This window comes from Thermobia domestica, chromosome 2 (assembly GCF_964235325.1).
Source record: "Thermobia domestica chromosome 2, izTheDome1.hap1.1, whole genome shotgun sequence".
NCBI classification, from domain to species: domain Eukaryota; kingdom Metazoa; phylum Arthropoda; class Insecta; order Zygentoma; family Lepismatidae; genus Thermobia; species Thermobia domestica.
In genome coordinates, this window is record NC_137455.1 from 44628106 (window position 1) to 44647083 (window position 18978).

Genomic DNA, 18978 nt, shown 5'->3' on the forward strand with positions numbered 1-18978 from the left:
GAGGGAACAGAGTGGAATTTTTTTTTCATTTTGTGCTGTTTTTGTGTTTTGTTTCATAGTGCAAAATGAATGTCAGTTATTATTCGTTAAATTGCATGTCAGTTAAAAAATATCGAATTCTTCAACAATAACAATATTTTTCAAGTCTTAGTTTAAATAATCCAACAATGAAGAAACAATGAAGAATAATTCAAATGTCTCCAACAAACAAATGGAGAAAAATATTTCAACGAAAACCCTTCTACAATCTCAGAAAGGAATGGATCCCAATGATTACGAATATTTTGATTGATCTCACCGTAACAAAACATTTCCTACAAGAAAGGGTTTAAATATACACAAATCGAGGAAGCATTCTACAGAGGATCTAAATAATTCGAACGATTTCTCTGAAGAATTAACACTATTAAAATCTAATACATGGATAATAAAGAGAATACCTAGAGGAGCCAGAAGCGCTGTAGCAAACAAACTTGCCCCAACCATCGTTGATTGTGTAGACCAAAACGATCTCAGCACTTGGAAGAAACTCTTCATTATCGCTTTCTACCACCTTAAAATTCCAAAAAAGCGTGCTGCAACTTCAATCACTAACATTATCAAAAATAACCTTAATGATTCACATGCGCCCGAAACACCTCCTGTTACAGCCAAAAGGCCGAAACCAAAGTTTGATTTGGCTAAAAGGATAATGTCTAAAATATCAGACTTTGATACAAGAGGCGCCTTAAGATTATTAACTTCTGATGATACGTTGGCACCTTCCAATGAAGAAACATTTCACTGCCTGGTGAACAAGCACCCGGCTCCATCTAGAGCCCTTGAAATGCCGGACCCCCCATCTAATCAAGATTCATCTGTATACGTAAATGAAGAAATGGTTCAGAAAGCCATAAATAATTTTGCGTCCGGCTCAGCGTCTGGGATAGATGAGATTTCCCCTCAACATCTTAAAGACTTAATCTCGAGATCTGCAGGTGAAGCAGGATCTTTTCTTTTGAGTCAGATCACGAAATTCATGAATCTCATCCTTAATGGAAGAGTAAATCAAGAGGTGTGTTCATACTTGTTTGGAGCTAACCTCTGCGCCCTAAAGAAGAAGGACGGGGGAATCAGACCTATTGCCATCGGCAGTGTTTTCAGACGTTTGGCATCAAAGTTATTAGTGTCCTCAGTCTACAATCAATGTTCTCAGTATCTACAGCCTCATCAACTGGGATTTGCAACACCAAAGGGCAGTGAAGCTATCATTCACGCCACTCGAACATTTATACATGCAAATAAAAATTCGAACAAGGTCATTCTAAAAATCGATTACAAAAATGCCTTTAACTCAGTTGAACGAGACATCATTTTAAAGGAAGTTAAACAAATCATTCCTCAATATTATTCATATTTTTGGCAAAGCTATGCAAATCCATCCACGCTATTTTACAAAGAAAGGAAAATATCCTCATGTGTAGGAGTTCAGCAAGGCGATCCAGCAGGCCCGATGTTATTTAGTCTAGCAATACATCCAATTGCCCTTTCTCTTTCTTCAGAGCTAAATGTCTTCTACCTTGATGACGGAACTCTTGGAGGATCACCACAAACCGTGTTGGAAGATATAAAGAAGTTGATTACAAATTCAGAGAAAATAGGTCTACAAATAAACCCACAAAAATGTGAACTTTTCTTCAATTCTGAAAAAAGCGACCCTAAAATTGTATCTGAATTTTCAAACATATTACCCGGAATACGAATAGTGAAAAATAATGAGATCTCATTGCTGGGTTCACCACTACACGAAGAAGGAATCGAATACCATTTTGAGAAACACCTGAATGACCTCAAAAGAATATCATTCCGATTAGAAAGTTTACCAGCCCACATTGCTTTCTTTTTGCTCAAAAATTGCTTCGGCATTCCTAAACAAACCTACTTTCTCCGAACAGTTCCAACATGGGTCAATCCCTCCAGACTTTTACAAATGGATCACATACTGAAGAAAGCGTTACAATCAACAATAAACTTCAATATCAACGAAACGCAATGGACTCAAGCAAGCCTTCCCATCAGAGTTGGTGGTTTAGGCATAAGAAAGGCTTCAGACCTATGCCTTCCTGCCTTCATTTCCTCTTGCCACGGAGCGTTGCCACTCGTTTCCAAAATTTTAAATTATCCAGTTGACGAAGTGGGAATAAGCCATTTGGCAGAGGCTTTGGAAATTTGGAAAGGCATTTACGATGGAAAAACCCCGGTTTTAAAAGAGTCACAGAAACAATGGGATCAAATTATTCTAAACGAGGTAATCGAACACGAAATAGTCGCTGAAAACGACATTGAAAGTGCACGCATCAAAGCTTTAAGAGAGAAGGAATCAGGAGCATGGCTACAGTCAACACCATCTATAAACATAGGGACATTCTTGAATGACAACTTTTTCAAAATCTGCATAGGATTGCGCTTAGGCCTGAATATTTGTCATGAATTTATTTGCACCTGCAACAACAAGATGGACAAGAAAGGTCTTCATGCTTTGAGCTGCAACAAAAGTGGAGGAAGATTTGCACGTCATAGCGAATTAAACAACATAATCAAAAGAACTCTTGCAAGCATCGACTTTCCGAGTATATTAGAACCTCCAGGAATGTTCAGGAACGATGGTAAACGGCCAGACGGAATAACATTAATTCCGTGGAAAAAGGGTCTAAGATTAGTCTGGGATGTCACATGTGTGGATACGTTTGCTCCATCTTATCTACAATCCACAAGTATAAAAGCAGGGAGCGCAGCGGAAGCGGCTTGTTCACGCAAACACTCAAAGTACTCTAAACTTAAAGAAGACCATCATTTTATAGCCTTTGCTACCGAAACAACAGGTGTCTTCAGCAAAGAAGCAATGGATTTTTTGAAAGAACTAGGAGCAAGTCTGACAGCAAAAACAGGAGACCCTAGAAGCTATCAATTTTTACTGCAACGCGTAAGCATAGCCATACAAAAAGGCAATGCTGTCAGTATTTTGAGTTCCTTCCCTTCTTCCCATAAGCTTGAAGAAATCTTTTACCTTAGATAGAACACTTTATACTGGCATAAGGAGAACTTGAAGACAACCTGAAGAAAGTAGAATCTTTTCATTTTTATTTATAGGCTATAGATTTCATTAACAAATATTTAATAAGATGGAAGCAGAAGATTTGAATATAAATAAGTTTTGAACTTTAACAATGACATCCTAACAGCAGGTTTGCCAATGCTTCGTTTTAATTTTACTAAGCAATATGACGACATTAATTGTAAATTGTAAAAGTATGAAGTAAAATATTAAATAGCTTGTTTTTCTATAGCTTACAAAGGCTAAATAAATCTAGCTACCAAGTTTAATTTTAAATAACAACGGAATGAAAACAGTTTGATAGAATTAGTTTTAGAAGGTACATTTTACATTAGCTATATTGCTAATGTTGAATGAACGCACCTAAAAATGTGTTATGAGGTACTTTGGGGGGTTTCCACCACTGTTTTAAGGCGGCAAACCAGAAACGTGTGTGTAAAAGAAAAACAAATTTAAATTAGTAGTTAACATGTATTTTGTTTTATTTTTTAATGTGTTTAAGTGTGTGTTTGTGTAACGAATGTTGGTTATGTACTTTAAAGTGGCAATTTTTATGCTAAAAGAGGAGAGGTTAAATGGATTATACCTGACGTAGATGATGATGTTGACCAAAAATCAGGAAGTCCCAGTAGCTGAGTTCAGCTATTTCTGATGTACACACAATTAGTTTACTTCAATAACTTTATAAATACTTGATTTTAAGTTGCGATGACCGACTGCGACTAAGATTTCCAGTGTACGAACTATTGTTCAATATTAACTTGTTTGTTGCTCCATGTTTGACTTTAATTTTGACTGACTGTGACGAAAATAAACTGATGTATTTATACAACAAAGATGTTAGCACTGCAGCTTGTGGCTTTCAAAATTTGGGTTGAAATCATTACACGTGCGTATGAGACTTTTTAAAAGAAATTTTAGTTAACCAATATTTTTTAAAGGTTGAGCGTCATTGTCCGCACTTTGAATATTACATAACGCTGTTTGATGCAATGTGTTCTATGTGTTAACAAACAATTTACATCAACAACATTCACAGACTGTTTTTACGAAACTGAAATACCAAAGCAAAAACAAAAACTAACTTTGATATTATTTCAAAACTGAAAATCAACATTCACAATGTTTCCAATAATAAGATTGAAATATTAAGACTCCTTGACAATATTGATAAAACTCACGGACAGAATGTCGTCCACTACATTCCCACATGGTCTCCGATCGAACCACTTACTCCTGGCACCAGCGATGAGCACTGTAAAAGGACATCAATAAGGTGTCTTTAAACATGAGTTTAAGTTAGTTTGTATATACATTACCAGGATACTAGGAGTACAATTTAGGCCACAAAATGCAATAGTTATAGGGCATAAACCCACTGTAAACAACGACGTATTGAAACAACACAAAATGACTATCACTTTAGCGTATTACTTGTGTGTTAATTCAGCACCAAGCACGTCTCCTTCCGAGCATATCAGCCATAAATCGTTACTACCTGAGAGAATTTGCATTGGTATTTATCGTTTAATATGAACAAAGCTTTGCAAAATATATTTGGCACTTATGCCAAGTAATTAATAATGTTCCATGTTTCTGTAATTGGTCACAATAATATTGTAAACCTGTGGATCATCTGACAACAATTACTTAGACAAGAGTCCTGCCATCTTCTGTTCATAAGTGTTAAGACACAAGAATAACAGATAAAGAAAATAGATGCAAGCACTCCTATCTGTGCAACTGTTGTCAGATGATTCACAGGTTTACAACAATATTATTGTGACCAATTACAGAAAACATAGTGTGTTATTAGTTATTTGCCACAAATGCGAAATATACAATATGTGATCAAAAGTATCCGGACACCCCCAAAAACATACGTTTTTCATACTAGGTGCATTGTGCTACCATCTACTGCCAGGTACTCATTATCAGCGACCTCAGTAGTCATTAGACATCGTGAGAAAGCAGAATGGGGCACTCCGTGGAACACATGGACTTCGAACGTGGTCAGGTGATTGGGTGTCACTTGTGTCAGAAGTCTGTACGCGAGATTTCCACACTCAAACATCCCTAGGTCCACTGTGTCTGATGTGATAGTGAAGTGGAAACGTGAAGGGACACGTACAGTACAAAAGCGTACAGGCCGAGCACGTCTGTTGACTGACAGAGACCGCCGACAGTTGAAGAGAGTCGTAAAGTGCAATAGGTAGACATCTATCCAGATCATCACACAGGAATTCCAAACTTCATCAGGATCCACTCCAAGTCCTATGATAGTTAGGCGTGAGGTGAGAAAACTTGGATTTCATGGTCGAGCAGCTGCTCATAAGCCACACATCACGCAGGTAAATGTCAAACGGCGCCTCGCTTGGTATAAGAAGCGTAAACATGGGATGATTGAATAGTGGTAAAACGTTGTGTAGAGTGACAAATCACGGTACACAATGTGCGATCCGATGGCAGGGTGTGGGTATGGCGGATGCCCGGTGAACGTCATCTGTCAGTGTGTGTAGTGCCAACAGTAAAATTCGGAGGTGGTGGTGTTATGGTGTGGTCGTGTTTTTCTTGGAGGGGCTTTTGCACCCCTTGTTGTTTTGCGTGGCACTCTCACAGCGCAGGCCTACATTGATGTTTTAAGTACCTTCTTGCTTCCCATTGTTGAAGAGCAATCTTTGCATCTTGCATCTTGCAAGATGGAAGATTGCATCTTTCAACACGATCGAGCACTTGTTCATACTGCACGGCCTGTGGCGGAGTGGTTACACAATCATAATATCCCTGTAATGGACTGGCCTGCACAGAGTCCTGACTTATATCCTATAGAACAGTTTTGGGATGTTTCTGAACGGCGACTTCGTGCCAGGCCTCACCGACCTACATCGATACCTCTCCTCAGTTCAGCACTCCGTGAAGAATGGGCTGCCATTCCCCAAGAAACCTTCCAGCACCTGATTGAAAGTATGTCTGCGAGAGTGGAAGCTGTCAGCAAGGCTAAGGGAGGGCCAACATCATGTTGAATTCCAGCAGTACCGATGGAGAGCGCCACGAACTTGTATGTCATTTTCAGCCAAGTACGATGCAAATACTCAGTCAGTAACGAGGTATTTCTAATATGCTCTGATGGCAATGTGCTTGGAGTTGAATTGACACACAAGTAACACGCCAAAGTGGTAGTCATTTTGTGTTGTTTCAACACCTCATTTTTTGCTGTGCAAATATACGATTACCTCGTAATTCGCTAAAAAAAAAATCAAGTTGGTGTCTCAACTTATTTGAACGTTTCGTGATCTCAACGCTCCAAATGGTGGTCTTTCGGCTTCATTCACGTCTTCGGCCATTCTTACATCAGACATGTAGAGCACTAGAAGTAAGTTGATTCGACGCATTGACACCAAATTCTCTCACTTTATTATTATTATTATTATTATTATTATTATTAATAATAATAATAATAATAATAATAATAATAATAATAATAATGGTTTCTAAGGGAAATTCAGGCTTAACCCCTACACCAAATCGTGCCATTTTGAATATTGCTTCGTTAGAGATGGAGGTCAGATAGGTACTCTCATTGTGTCATAGAAGACATTGGCATCACAGCTAGAAGATTATAGGCAAAGAAGACATACAGAATTTTGCACACCTATGCATGCCTCAATGAAAACGCATACTGAAAGCACTTTGATGTCATTGCAAAATAATCCGCTTTTCTATAATGCCATTTGAGAAAAAGGTAGATTCAAAAAGATAAAATTCACTCGTTCCAGGTGACTCTCTAATAGATGTGCAACAGGAAACTTTTTTGGGAGGGGTTCAGTATTACAAGCTCCTACATCTATGCAGTATTGGATGGGTATTATTCTGCATCCGAAAAAAACGATAAATAGTTGTAAAATTCTTCCACTTATATTTTGAGAAAAAAATGACAGAACTAGATTGTTTTTATTAGAGAAAGAGTACAGATGAAACGTAAGATCAAATTTTCATGTTGCATCAATCACTTGTACAAATGTACGTTGAGTTAGGAAGTTTTACAAGGTTCCGGACCCCCCGTGGGTGCGCTCCTGCTCCCTAGAAAATGATTCAAACAATTTTTCTTATTTCATTAACGGATTGAGTATAGCTTAACCCCAGTGATTTTTAACGAATCATAGTGATTCTAACGATTCATATTAGTTAATAATGAATCGGAATCGCATGTTATAAAGATTTAGATATAAATCTTGTGGTAAGGAAGCTTAGTATAATTAGTAGTAGTAGTAGTAGTGGAGGTGGTAGTTGCAATAGTAGTAATAGTAGTAGTAGTAGTAGAAACAGGTCAGAATCCCCGCAGGGGTTGGTTGGGTTGTTCTCGATATAAGTAGTAGTAGTAATAACAGCAGCAGCAGTAGTTGTTGTTGTTGTTGTAGCAGTAGTAATTAGTAGTAGTGACTCTCCCAGTTCCGTTGACAAAGAACTGGGGGGAGCGCGCTATACACAAGCCTCATTAACATTTGTATGACAAAATGTGTTTCATGATTTAATTTTGTAAAGTAGATTGAAGTTTTCTTAAACTTCATGAGGAAATATCTTGGTTTACTGCAAACTCCGATAACCAACCACAATTGAAAAGTTAATGTGAAGATGCCGCACCTTTATTAAGGTTAACGTAATGGATTATTGTAGCTAGATTAAAGGCAATTTCAAGCAATTAAGTTACTTTACTATGGATGTGTTCAGGAAATGCTTCTAAGAGAGATGTGTTGTGTTCATCTGGACATTAGAATCTCAAAATTGTTTATTATTGCTTTTGTAAACCTTACAATGTTTCGTTCTTAATTTAAATTTCGAATCACTAGATAGTGCTTGCGTATATTTATAGTTTCCTGTAGAAAAGTGTCTTGTATGATGCTTAAATCCTACCAGATCCTAAAAGAAATATTTATTTACACATTTGTGAACAAAATAGGATTAGTTCTTAAATTAGTGTACAAATTTGTAAAATTGTTACAAATTTTAAAAACATCTTGCAAGCAATATTTATTACAAATTTGAATAAATAATGCAAATCTTTTACAGAGTCATAAACGTCAAGATAAAACATTGCATTAGTGCTAATTAATAATTGTAGAAGTAGTTAATTAATAATGTCTTCTGTATATGATCATCATATGAAACAGTTCTCCTAGTAAAATCATTAATATAAACCAGAGCGTTTCAGTGTGTGACACTAATACCTAATGGTTAACAGTAGCCCTAGTAAGTGTCGCAACGCGCGCTGTCTGCCTAAGCAGCTGATATTATAGATGTAAAACTATTGTACCGATACCGATTTAATTGTAAGTTAAACTGTATTGTTTGAATTTACTTATTTGAAAATGAATAATAATGATACGGATCATTTATCATTAAGATAAGAATCGTAATACGAATTTGTTGGTGAATAAAGCTGAAGAAGAACATCGTTAAATGTAAACAATAATTATAATTATAACAATAATTATAATTAGACTTTTTATTTAAGTTTGATTTGAACCTACAATGTATGGGGGACGAAAGCTAGGAATATACTCCTAATTAGATAGTATAGAACCATAAATACAAAATTATGGGAAAGAGCCTTATGAGAATGATGATTTTAGATCTTATCGGAAGATTCTATTGTAAATTATTAGACGATGATAATAAAATTGGAGGATACTTTACGGCAGCCATTTTATTAGGATTCTGGGGCCGCGGTGGCTCAGTGGTAGAGCGTTCACCTCTGGTGCTTGGGGTTCCGGTTTCAAACCCTGCTCCCGCCAAGTGAACTTTGTGGTGGACGAACACCGTGTGCGTGGGTTTTGTCGGGGTTCTCCCGTTTCCTCCCACTTTCTTCATTCCACCATTTTCATTCATTTCTCATAATCACCGTCTCCTTTAGCCTAACCGGCATAACCGTGGGACGTAAAACTCAAAGATTTCATTTCATTTTTTATTAGGATTCTTTGTGACGTCATATTTTGTTGCTTCCATTCCCCGAAAACCACGTAGAGAGAACAACTAACCAACGCTGGTAAAAGAAAAAAAATAACGGTGAGAGGCTAATAAAAGAACATCTACGGTGTATTCGATTGTTTTGCTGTCATACTAATGTACAATATCTGGAAATTTCCCACCTCCGGTTACAGTATACAGGACATTTAAAAAGCTATGCAACATTATGGGAAAACATTTCTTATGATTGATTTGTACATTTTTTCATTAAGTGCTCGAAGTGACCGTCGTTTTATTCTTCACACAACTGTACTGTACATGATTAACTGTCTTGCTGAGAACCCTTTCCAATCTTTTTTATTATATGTTACTAACTCAGCAACCAACTTTGTCTGTCAATTCCAGAGTATCCAGTATTGCTTCACTACCAATTATCGAGTTCTTTTCTTTCTGTGATGCAGATTCCGTGAACCAATGACAATAGTCTTTTCGAGCATCTATGTCATCAGGCAGTTGTTGGACTGTTCTAACTTTATAGAAGTACAAATACTTGTGAAAGGCAATGTACGTACTGGCACTGAAGCGCTTGGACCGGCTTAAAAGTTATCGCACTGATCTTTTAGGAATACATGCCCACTACACTACCTGTCTCCTGGAACTTGTCGCACAGTCGCTTGATGGAGGATTTGTTTATAGCACCTCTGCACGTCCTCTAGGTCAAATCATAAAATGTTGGTGAGGATGTACTCTGGCACAATGAATGTACGCTAAAGCAAGGTATATCCCATGCTTGCTCAGTTATTCAGCACCTAACTAACTAACTCTATGGCCTGTGAAACACGGAGGTTCAATGCCGCGTTCTACAAAAGCTCTCTATTGACTTCTGCCTTTAGACAACTGGATCCAGTTTCTACTTTGTATTCCTATTTCTGCGCGATGCATCTAAATATTGTCCTCCTAACTGGACTTCCTACTGTGCATTTTCCAATTGGATTTCCAGTTAAAACTTTGAAATTTTTCCTACTTTTTTCCATTCTGTCTCCATGACTTGCCCATCTGAGCCTCCTAGACTTGATGACCCTAACAATGTTTGGTGAACAGTATGAAATATGCAGTTCCTCGCTATTCTCCACTCCCGTTCGTCTTGGGTCAGAATATTCGTCTCAAGATTTTGTTCTCAAATACTTTCAGTCTGCGTTCTTCAGAGTATTTAGCACCTATAACGAAACAAAAAGAATTCATCAGATTTCCCATAAGATTGCATATAACTTCTTGAACACGCTCTAGCTTCTGGATATCATTACGTACCTCTATTGTAATCAGTTTTCAAAAGCTATTAAAATCATATTCAACTGTACTGATTGTTCAACGCATTTCAAACGCTTGTGTTTCTAGGTTGCTCATTACAAACCCATGGGATAGTACAGACCACAAGGTCCGTACGGGTATAGCTCGAAGGAACAGAAAATTAGATTCTTTTTAATTTACTGAAAATTGTACTCAAATTTTCCTTCCATTTTAAAGTTATTTACGATACTAATTTCATAAAGTGATAGAACTTTCGTCGCTGACTGTACACTTTCTCAATAAAAAAAAAAAATATGTTTAGCAGAGAAATCATCGATGTAGCATAAAAATTTGATCTTATATTACATTTGTATTCTTTCTCTTATATATATATATAAAAAAATCTAGTTCTATCATTTTTCCCTGAAAATATAGTTGGAAATATTTTACACTTACTTATTGTATTTTCGGGTGCAGATTAATACCAGTTCAGTAGTACTACATAGACATAGTGACTTGAAGTATTACACCTCTCCCAATAAAAAGTTTATGGGTACGCGCCTGACCATCATCTTACGCTACACCAATAATTTCACATCTTGATGTTGTAAGATGATTCTACTCTAGTAGTACGAAAGCTTTCGGCCAGGTTGGCGCATGTTGGCATTTGACTTTCTACGCTTGCACTTGAAATTCATGCTTTCATACAATCTGCCTTTTCTTGTACTTGCAAGGGATGCTTTAGACTCTTTCGTAGAGCGTCATAGCATCACTGGCCGTTCATTGGATATTGACTTGACTTTACTTGTAAAACGCTTGCGTCAAGCTTGAACGGAACACTGAATGCAAGGTTGCTCCCATGTAACTTCGTTACTGGAATCCAGCTTGCGGCATGCTTGCACGTTTTGCAATCAAGCTGGATGCAAGCATGGCCGACTTGTAATTCAAGCTTAGAGCAAGCGGTTTGCAAGTTGCCCGTGCTACTAGGGTAGGTGAAAAATCCCAGAATAAGACACGCTAGAAATATAATAGAACTGTATCATTTAAAAAAATCGTTAGCTCCGTATCGTGTATACTTAAAAAGGAAAGGAACATAAATTGAATCTGATTCAAACTAAAATTCTTGCGAAGTTAATAATTTTCAGCTCTGTTTGAGTCATAAAATTACCGGTACTGATTATGTTTATTTATATTTATTACAGGTGCGAGATGAGATGAAAGCGTCTGGTGTAACTCCTTATGAAGACTTCATTCCTCCGAGGTTTCTTAAAGGACGAACCAATTGCACTTCAACAGACCAGATTTGACTGCCCTAAAAACTAAACGTACCATCTCCTTTCTGACGACAGTGTCATCTAGCGTGAAATGCAATAACCACACAAAACATTACTTTTAATTCCATTTTTTCCAAGTGGAAGAACTTTCTATTTTGATTTTTTCTTTACTTCCTCAGTTAAATTGGGGAAGAAAATAAATAAATAAAAACGTACAGTGACCTGCCTTACATCTTTCACATGCATAGGTACAGTAAATCTGTATATTTATTTTCTGCGCACAAAAAAAAAAGTTTGTAGAAGGTAGCGACATCTCTTGTCGAATTGTACTACTACTACCGTACTCCCATTATGCATATATAATCTAGTAGTGACACCTTTTAATCGTTTTTCTTACTAGTAAACATTTTCTACGAAACAATTCGCACGAAAATTTTTTCTGGTAAAAAGAATTTTATACGGTTAGAGTATGTTTTGGGACAAAACATAGAATTGTAAATAAACAGGTAGGAATGAAAATGTTCTAAGGTACAAAAATTAATTGGTATTGCTTTCAAAATACCTGTAAGACAGCTTTGTGAACCAATGTTAATGACAAAGAGAACCCTCTTTTGAGAAACAAATTGTAATAAAGCAATATATACTGCCAGCAATAAAATACTTCAGAACAAATAGATATGTGTTATTTATTGTATTTATAACACCTAATGATTTTCTGTAAAGCTTTTATTACTTGATTTAAGCACACTTAAGCAAGACTGTTATTTATTTTACGTAATTCTAAGTTCTTCTTATTATTATTTATCATCCCTGGATTGGGCTTCGAGGCCAAGGAAGACGGTGATAAAAAAATTATGAATAAAATGAAATGAACAATCTAAAAGGTAGCGAGATAACCTTGAGAAAGCTCACGTGTACGATTTGTTCAGTATAAAGTCACTTGGAGCGAGCTGGAAAATGAACCAGGAACAGTGATTCCAACCCGTGTGAATTCACTCAAATAGTGAAGAAAGAAAGTAGCGTACAATAATTTTAATCTTCATATTTTATAAATTTGGAAAAATTTGTAATCAGCATAGCGTGTGGGAATTTAAAGAGCAAAATAGGAATTTCTACCTTTCAATGTGGGATTTTATGCGATCCCAGGTTGGCATCACTGATCCGCAATGACTCGCATGCAACAAAGATGAGACACTGCCATGATTAAATTCTATAAACGTATAAACTCTATCGACCATTTGTAGCATATATGCTACATCTGGATTTTATATTTTTATGAAAGACCTAAGCTTTGGTTGTACGAATGACTACTTGTAGCGCCTTTGCTACACACAACGCAACACGTCGGTCATTTTTCTTCAAGAAACTGTGCAGTTGCAGGGTAATGATGAGTTTGTAAGCATGGCATCGGAAGCACGTCTTCGGTTCGGGAAGAAAAACCAAGGTAAATTAATTATTTTTCTGCAAAACTCGCCTTTTTTATTATGAAATAAAGAAAATATAAAACGTAGAATATGTAGAAATTGACTGTTGGTGTAATTTGACAGAAATAGACTTTGCACCTTGTTTCTCCTTTGTATGTAGCGCAAATGCTACATTGGGTTCTAGCGACTATTTTACATAATAAAGTGGTGTTGATCGGCGTCTTTCATTCATGCCACTAAACTGCAATATTTCCCCCCTAAACTCGTATGTGTAAATATATTAATTTGTCTAGCTATGTGAGGTTAAAAATGTAGCCTTCAGTTAGTATAATTTGGAAGCAAATAGAAAGACTTATTAATAGTTTTTCCAAATATTAATATAGGGTGTAGCATGCGCTAGCGGCAGTCACAGAGAAATTAAGCAGCACTAATTTTTCCTTGTTCAAAGTTGTGCCAGATACTGACATACCAGATCTTTTGGATATTATTCATGGGAATATATCTGATCTTTAACTGTCTGAAATCAGCGATGCTGGTTAAAATTACATCCCTAGCCAAAATGAGAATGAAAGCTGTTCGGAGGGTGAAGTAGACAAAAAGGCGGTAAGACTATAAAGCATTACAACAATCACATGGGTGGGGTTGATCTCTTGAACAGGGTTATTTCAAAGTATACTATGCTAAAAATTAGGCAGAGTTGTTCAGCACTGTTTTGACTTCTCACTTGCTTTACTGGTTACTTTGAATTCAGAATAGTAATTGCTGTAGAGTTGATATATGCAATGACAAGAGCCCTACATCCCTACAAATTGAAGAATCTGATTCAAATTCTGAAACAGAGCAAAACTCATCTGCAACTACTTTGAGAGGAAAGAGAAGACGTACGGTTACGCCATTGCCACCAGAAGAACTTCCAAAGAAAGGTCATGTTTACACATTGCAGACTACGTGAAAGACGGATCTCGATTTAGATGCAGACTGAAGGGATGCACAGAGTTCACATACGTGCAATGTACAATTTGTAAGATAACCTTATGCTTCAATGCCAACCAGGCTTAAAAGTGGATCTGAAAAGGTAAGGGAACAGATGGCGTCACGCCCTCCTCTGTGCCTATCTTTTCTCATTGTAATGTTTTTTGGAAGTGAGGGGACGCCATAGACATATTTGGAAGTGAGGGAACGGCGTCCTTCCGCTTTCCCCCTCACTTTTACCCCTGATGCCAACCGAACTTATTTCAGGAGCTTTCAGACGTAAAAATACCTTCTTTTAGAGTTTGATGAGTATCTCAACATACTGTCATCAACATATGATGTATACATATGTAAAAGTTAATAAGTAAATGTTTAATGTAAACACTAAATGAGTAAAATTTAATGTAAACGCTGAAAATAATATTTATTGTATATCAGCTATCACTGCAAATGGGTGTATTTAAATATTACAATATGAAAGGGTGTAAAACGCTTACGGTACTATTATTTAGTAGAATATGTAAATACTTGGAAATATAATCATTACGACCCACTAAAGCACATATGCTACATGACGTCAGAAGACCACTAGTACAAATATTTAAGAAAAAATTGTATTCAACTTCAAAGTAAAATGTTACCAAAAAAGTCACTGAAATTTGAGTTTTAGATGATTTTTGGATCGATAGAGGATAAAGGAAAAAATTATCTAAAAATATGGCATACACAATCAAACACACAGATTTCATTGAGCTGAATACAAACGGTATGGGCAAATGTAAGTTTTATTCTTAGTGTTCAAGAAAATTTAAAAAAATAAAAACTTTTATGACGCCAAAACCTGTCACACGTTACCAATAATGGTTCATAGATTACATTCGACTGGTACGGATCGTTTACATGTTTAGGTACAATACGTGTTAACAAAAAATACTATTAACTAGCAGATAGTTTGTATTTTGTTGTTTATTTTCTTCTAACGGTGAGATACCAGTATTGGTAAACAATATTTTGGCTAAGTCCCTGCAACTAAGCTAAATTTCCACTGAAAAAGCCTTACAAGAATTTTTAACTGAAATATTAATACTACATATGTGGTCATACATTACAAATCTCATTATACATAATTTCGCTGCGTAAAATTATGTAACATGTATTTTTATTCGCCAGAAACAAAACTTCATCTTAAGTATCAAACTTAAGCGTCTTATAGATTTTTGAACAATAACTTAAGCTTGCACAGGGCCATTGAAGAACATTTATCAACAGATGAAAAGCATGTTTTCGTGCTATGCTAAGAATACATAAAGGAAAACCAATCAGGTTTGGGTTCAAAAATTGGGTAATTTGCTTCTCATCTGGCGATATGGTTTCCTTCAAAATTTATACAGGGTAAGGAGGAAAGCGCGGACAAATTATTTGGGATTGGAGGAGGCACTGTTAAATGAAGTGTGATCAAAAATACGGTGACTAATTTTATTAGAAACCAAGTAATAAGCTTACACTGAATTTGATTTAATCTCCTTCAAAGTACTGACCTTGGCTAGCAACATTGAATCCATGACTGAAAGCATTTCTGAAAGGCTTCTTTTGGAAGGGAGTTCAGCTGCTCTATCGTGGTAATCTCAATGTCAGAAATGGTGTCAAAACGTTTTCCTTTAAGCATAGTTTTAATTTTTGGAAAGCGCCAGAAATCGCGTGATCCTAAATATGGTGAGTAAGGTGGATGTGAACAGACAGAAACACTTTTTTTCAGCCAAAAATTCGTGAATCAAAAATGAAGTGTGGAAACAAATTTTGAGCTCACTCAACGTATTTGCATAATATCGGTTAAAATGCTTTAGACGGGCCCGTACGGGATGTTTAGTTATTCGAAAAGCTCTCGAATAGTTATTCGCCTGTTTGAGCGAACAATTTTTGCCATTTTTTTTTTTTTTTTTTTTTTTTTTTGCATATTTTCTTCTGTTTTCGAGGTTAATGGACGTCCTGAACGTTGCTCGTCTTCTATCGACTTATTTTTGCTTTTAAATCGCTCATACCACTTTGTAAACATTCTTCAGAATTACAACATTATCACCATACACCAATTTCAACATAAGTTTCATGACTTTCTTTGGCACTTGTTTGCAACTTGAAACAGAACTTAATGCTCACGCGTTGTTCGAAATCCATGATGCGCGACAGACACGGTAAACACAACCTCACTCTAGCTGTTCTGAACGCTGACTGACAAGTCAGAACGTGTTCCAACTGTGTGCTACTTCTCTCAACGGATCAGGCTATCTGGAGAAATTGCATCAAATGATGAAGCGTCAGCAGTTGTTGCTAAAAAAAATCATTTACCGTGTTTTTGGATCAAACCTTGTATCATTGATCAAAACAGCAAGAATTCCACGTAGGTTTCAAGCTCTATTTTGATAAGTACTTTACATCTGTGAAACGTTTGAGATTTCTAGCCGCTGAAGATTACTGTGCCACGGGAGCAACACAAGAAATCCAAACAAAGAAATTCCCGTTGTCAAAACCAAAAGAAATGATGAAACTGCCGCGTGGAAGTAGTGGTTTCCAATATTCTTTAGATATTCTTGTCATGAGATGGAAAGACAACACTGTTTTAACGATTGTCACCATTCATGAAGACAACGAAATAGGAACTTAGAGGAAGTTCGGGTATTGTGGAATAGTCGGCTAATATGGAATATCTCATTATCTAGCCTGTGATGTGTTGCTTCCAAGCGAAGAGGAAAGAAACTACTACCTCACGTCCCCATGATACTCTACAGTCAGTCTCCTTGTGATTGTGACATTCGTTGTGTTGGTAGACGTGAAAATCTGATTTCTTATTCGTGAAACATTTTACAGGTAAGTGTTTTACAACCTGTAGTTTCATATTGAAATGTAATAGAACAACAATTCTTTATTTACTATGACGTTGGATATACAGAGTGGTAGTTTGATAAACGCCATTATCCTATACGCCTTCAAATGCGTTTAACAGCTCTTTCGTTTCCAAGGTGGCGTGGAGGGCAATATGGAATACCCGCAAGAAAAGCATGGTATTCCGTATTCCGTATGGTATTCCGATTACAAAAACATCTATCGGTATTGGACAATTAAACATACATTTATGATGACAACAATGCAGCAAGCTTTCTGATGATACAAGGGGTGAGCTTGGGTCCAGCGTTCATCATGTTTAATGTGAGCACACAATGACTATGCCGATCCTGAAGCATAGTATTATCTTTATAACTTTTGCAAGTCGTCACTTTCAGTTGTGGCTTGGCTTTCAGAATTTTCATATATTGTCACTGTATTTATTGTATATTGAACAGAAAACTCATTTCTTTTCTATATAGCATTTGTATTCCATATTACCCGACTATTTCATATTACCCTCCAAAGTGGTTTCTTTACAAATTATAAATTTTGCCCACCCCTGTAACGAATTTTTTTTTATCAACATACGCATAAATAAAGCCAAATATGTAAGGCGTATACTTGTTTTCCTTTTTGTTTCACTGTGCAACTATTAACTGAGTTACAAGCGAAACAAAAAAGGTATTCCATAATACCCAAACTTCCTCTACTACAGATGGTCAAAAGAAAAGAAAAGTAAGATTATAGTCCCACAGCCTCTGATTTTCAAGCCCTATAACAAAGTAATAGTTGGGGTAGATCTTATTGATGAAATAACTGGAAGTTACAGAACCAGAACTCTTCATAGAAAGTAATATTTGGTCATATTTGGGTATCTATTAGATGTTTCTGTGGTGAAATGACTGTTTGATAATGTGTAAAGTGGTGGCAAAAGATAATAGGCCAGACAGCCTTCTCAAATTTCGTATAGATATGTGTCTGAGTTTATTCAAATGCGCGGGACAAGATCAAGAAGGGGAAGACAGCCTACTGATTCAAGTATGCAAGTACGCTTCAATGGAAGAAACCACTGGATATTTATTATCTGTAAAAACAGAAATATTGTGTCGCCATTGCAGAGGAAAAGCAAAATTCATTTGTGAAATGTGTGATATAGGTTTCAAAGTGTTTCAAAGAATACCATTGCTATTGACTAGAACTCTTCTATTTCAAATGTTCCCTCGGAAAATATGTGAAACATACTTTGGCCACAGACTCACCGCCCCTCTTACGGAGGAAATCTTCCCTTTGCTTTGGGGGAAGAAGTGAATCACCTAGGTTGCGTTGTCGCTTTGTCATTCAGTCGTGTAGTCTTGGCGAGTGAACATTGTAGACTACTTAGAGTGGCTAACTAAACAGTGCACAACGAAGTCCGTGAAATAAATCAATGCGGCAATCGTCTCCGCATCCAACTACGACTCCAGCAACTTGTCGCTCTTCTTTCGAGGGAGATACGGGAAAAACACATCGCCAGCAGCGCTAGCAGGGACACAGTTGAAATAGGAAGGCTCTATGAAGCTACTTCTGCATTGTAACCTGAATAAAGGACAAACAGAAGAATATCATTTGCACATAATTCTTTTTTTCCTAAGGCATTCAAAAAATATTCTGCAATATTATATATCGAAAATTGTATTTTGAAATAATAAAGTTCTTTTCAGAATACGAGTAATTAATATTGTGAATGAAAGTGTACACCGTACATGTGATCCGATTTTTCGGATGGTGCCTCCCCAGTGTTGAATATAAATTTCAAGACAAACTCACTGTAATATACTAAGTTAGTGTTTACACAGCGTAATGCCATTAAATATTTACAAAAAAAAATATCAATCTGGGAAACTTCATGCAATAATGATTTAAAATACATAGCTTATTCAACAAGATAGCTACTTCAAATGAACGGAGAATGGACAAAAATATGGCTTTTAAAACCTAATGAGTTGTACCTAGAAAGCCTATTTTCTTTTTATAACTGAAGAAAAGGGCGAAAATAACAGTAATTTTATACGATCAAACTTTTGTTTCACATTGGTACGTTCGT

At 36.4% G+C, this 18978-nt stretch overlaps 1 protein-coding gene across 2 annotated transcripts in view; it reads left to right on the forward strand.

Moving 5' to 3' along the window:
- The window catches only part of LOC145671542 (dipeptidase 1-like), a 718611-nt gene extending 706318 nt beyond the window's left edge, over positions 1 to 12293 (forward strand). For both annotated transcript variants that reach the window (XM_081740732.1, XM_081740737.1), the window contains one exon: positions 11548 to 12293. In XM_081740732.1, the coding sequence (XP_081596858.1) occupies positions 11548 to 11652 (105 nt within the window). In that variant the 3' untranslated portion in view covers positions 11653 to 12293. The remainder of the gene's footprint in view (positions 1 to 11547) is intronic.
- Positions 12294 to 18978: the final 6685 nt, after the last annotated feature.